The 3,526-nt window shown below is 36.7% G+C and overlaps 1 protein-coding gene across 1 annotated transcript; it reads right to left on the bottom strand.

Moving 5' to 3' along the window:
• Positions 1-94: 94 nt before the first annotated feature.
• On the bottom strand, positions 95-3,250 carry LOC102583736 (protein PIR-like). Its single transcript, XM_015305904.1, has 5 exons — positions 3,130-3,250; positions 2,971-3,041; positions 1,917-2,009; positions 755-824; positions 95-659 (listed from the first exon to the last, which is right to left on the bottom strand). The coding sequence occupies exons 1-5, from the start codon at positions 3,235-3,237 to the stop codon at positions 531-533; spliced, it is 471 nt and encodes a 156-aa protein (XP_015161390.1). The 5' UTR covers positions 3,238-3,250; the 3' UTR covers positions 95-530.
• Between the last annotated feature and the right edge of the window lie 276 nt (positions 3,251-3,526).

The raw sequence follows: 3,526 nt of genomic DNA, 5'->3' as shown, positions 1-3,526 counted from the left end.
AATCACCTAGTGTTTTTTGTCTCCACTGAGTTTTGAACCACTTCATTGACCACTAGGCAACACCCTTGGGTGCAAGAGTTCGAACCTACTTGGTTCCATGGGAGAGAGAAGTATTAGAGTGAGAGGAGAAGTCGGAGTTAGGTTGACTAACCAGTGGTCTCTCTGGTTCTAGAATAACACTTCTGAGTAGTGTTTGCAACACAATTTCAAGGTTGGCCTCATAATCTGCATCGAGTTGTCATGTATTTAGTCTTAGCTGAGAGAAATGCTGGAGAGGCACTGATGTTGTGCAGGGAATTAATTTCATCAAATAGCGGTTCAGGTCTAGCATCCAATATAAGAATGGTTAATCAGTTGGTGCAAGGATCTAAATTTAAAAAGGCCCACCATTCTCTGATAGGTTTAGAATTTTTCCTTCATTTGGGCTTTATTCTTTGGGATTAGACACCAATAACATGAGATTTATCATGACAGATCTTAGGGGTCATGAGCATCCAGTCATAAATACATACATTCATATGCAACAAAATTCACTCAGTGCAGCAACATTGATTAACCATTCCTCTGGGTAGAGAATGTTCATTTGAAGGATACTTGTTCACACGGAACATCTCAACATGCAAGTTTAACAAAATAGCCCACCTCGTGCTCAAGAAGATCTGCAAGTATGTAACAATTCATGTTCAGCACATACAAATACGTGCAAGTTAACATGATTCAAAAACCTAAACATACAAAAGAAGTAGATATATACCTGTAAATCATCCAACTCCTCCCTCATTGAATCTGTATCTTGCCACTGCACACTAACTTGTGTGAATGTCCTGGCATATTGGATATGACAAACAAATGAAACGCTTTCAAATAGGAAGAAGTTCTACTAAATGGATGGTTACATTGAACTTCCTGGTGTTGGGAAAAGTACAAAATAGAGGGGAAAGGAGAAAACCATGTAACAGATTTCTTTAAGCCGCTTCATTCAATCGATCAGCTAAGCTTAATCCCTAACTAGTCTAGTGGACTATACGAATCCTCTGCATTTATTGCGCTCTATTCAGGCTCATTTCATTCCAAATTTAGGCTACTTCATTATAAACATAAAATTTGATGATCGACACTTCATGATACTAAATTGTTTCTCTGATGCAAGCACCCAGAACAAACAAACAATTAAATAAGATTTTGTGGGACCTTTGGCTTTAACCATTTCTTCTTGGCCATTGTTCTCTCCTTTACACCGTGAGGGGACCACCAAGATTTGGCCCCTTCACCCTGGCAGACTGGCAGTTCAAAGTTCAAAACCAGGATCCTGCCTTTTCCACATCCTATGATGCTCTGGGGAGGGGGTGTTGGGGTTACCTCTAATTTTTGGTGGTTACACAATTTTTTAGGGGGCACAACAGATCCTATGTTTTCAAGAACTCTTTCAAATTGAAAAATCAGAACAAAAATTTGGAGCAAAGAGTGACCACACTCAGTATACACTGAACAAGAATATACAACACCTTAAAAGATATTACCCCAGAAATATGCTACTAAGAGAGTTTCAATAAAATATGCAAAATGCGATATTCTTGATTGCAATCAAGTTATGGAAGACATTCTCATGAATTAACACCAAGCATGAGGTTGTCGTGAAAATGAAAGAACTTTTACCATCAGTTACATTGATTTTCTTTTAGAATGATCACTTTGTTCAAATATTTCCCTTGTTTTTTGGGGTTTTTAAAAAAAAAACTGGTAACTTAATACTTTCCTTGTTTTTTGATTGACAAACACTACCAAAACTGATAAAAGTATTACTACTTTTAAGTAATCAATTTATAACATGTTAAGCCTTTGTGCAACTAATTGTCCTAAATGGCAGGGATGGAAAAGTTGAGCACTCATGAAATACAAACAACTATGACACACACCTTTTGTACCAAGAGAAGTCATTAGGTATACTAGCTTTTGCATTTTTAAGATGATCAAGCTGGATCAGAACATCAAGTAATTTCAGCATGGACCTGCAATAAATTCATTTGAAATTTATGCCCTAATGATCAGTGAGAAGTTAGTGATTCAAGTGCATTATGGAAAACGAAGAAAATACACCAAGCATAAGCTCAATAAAACAGAAAAGATAAACTAAATGAACTAGTAAAGGTGCAAGTTCATTTTCACAATAAAACTTCAGCAGTTCTCAACTGAATGCTTTTTCTTCTTCTTTTTTGGGAAAATAATCATGTAATAATCAGAAATCAGGTGGTGACGTGGTGTGGCATATTTGCAAGAAGAATTCATCAAATGATTTTGATCTGTGCAAATAACTGGTCTCTGCTTGCATCACAAAGATTAATCAAACAATACTGCACGAACATCCTCTCCAAAAGAGCAAACACATACTGGCTTTCTAGGTCAAATCTATGTAGAGAGGAATTTGACTGCCTCGCCTAATTTTAAGTCTCAAGTAATAAGCTATGTTCATCAGATCAAATTTTCAGCAGCCGGACCAAGTACTACATTCCGTAAATCTCGACTTATCCAAATTTGTCTTTGACAACTATCAATTTTTTTGAAAATAAACTGCTATGTAAATAGCAGTTTCCAATTGTGCTAAAGAAGAGACTCTAACGGAAAATTGACATGTTTCCGAAGATCTTTTTTTCAGATTTGGTTAAACTTAACCCCCACGCAAAAAACAGCCATACCCAGGATAGTGGTTTTTTTCCCACTTTGCTATATTGGTGACTCAAACCCCCAACCTCATGATTGGAGGTGGAGGGCCGCTTTCCCTCTTGTCAACATTTTCCAAGATTATACACACTCTAAAAGAAGCAATAACAATCAAGGAAGTGAATACAAAATAGTAACATGTAATCTTTACCCAATAATAAATCATCACAATACAGAATAAAGAGAAAAGACTAATCTATTTTAGAAGCACAAGAGAACAGACTAATGAAAAGATAAAACACGTGTACAGACCAAAGATGAGTTACTGTGGGACCATTAATACGACGCTCAGGTCTGGAAAAACGTTGCATGTCAGCTGCCAGCTGCATTGAGACAGATCGAGCAGAAAAGCTTGAATGAGAAGAAATTCATTAGTATAGATTATAGATAAACAGAATAGTCAGTTCAAACCTTAGATGCCGCGGATGCTTGCCATCTCTGAATTTCACGCAGACGGCTCATTTCCAAATCCAAAACTTGGTAAGTTTCGAGATACAGGTCAGCCTGACTTTGCTTCATAGAATCTGGAAGCTGCAATACTATGTCTTTAACTATTACAAGTTTTTAAAAGAAAAAGTAGGACAGTGGCAAAAACATGGTGCAAACATCAAATAAATATGTACAAGGAAGAAAGATTAACAACTTCAATCTGCGATTAATATGTCTAAATAATTGAACAAGAAACTTTATCTCTCAAAAAGATTAGCTTTCAGCACTAGTTCTCTTGCTGGGGCTTCATATACCCATTTAACTACACAATAAACATTCAAACAAAATGCCCCCAAGGCCTAGCTCAAGTGGCAAAAGG

This window comes from Solanum tuberosum, unplaced genomic scaffold (assembly GCF_000226075.1).
Source record: "Solanum tuberosum cultivar DM 1-3 516 R44 unplaced genomic scaffold, SolTub_3.0 contig00213, whole genome shotgun sequence".
NCBI lineage: Eukaryota > Viridiplantae > Streptophyta > Magnoliopsida > Solanales > Solanaceae > Solanum > Solanum tuberosum.
The sequence above is the reverse complement of the archived record's forward strand: the minus strand, read 5'-3'. Positions and strand labels throughout refer to the sequence as shown.

What these genes read in the sequence shown, in the direction of transcription:
- LOC102583736 (XM_015305904.1), bottom strand. Translation starts at nt 3,237, where the DNA reads ATGAAGCAAAGTCAGGCTGACCTGTATCTCGAAACTTACCAAGTTTTG. An exon ending in AAGCATCCGCGGCATCTAAG is followed by an intron (nt 3,042 to 3,129) that starts GTTTGAACTGAC and finishes GTCTCAATGCAG; the next exon opens with CTGGCAGCTGACATGCAACG. An exon ending in GACTTCTCTTGGTACAAAAG is followed by an intron (nt 825 to 1,916) that starts GTGTGTGTCATA and finishes CCAATATGCCAG; the next exon opens with GACATTCACACAAGTTAGTG.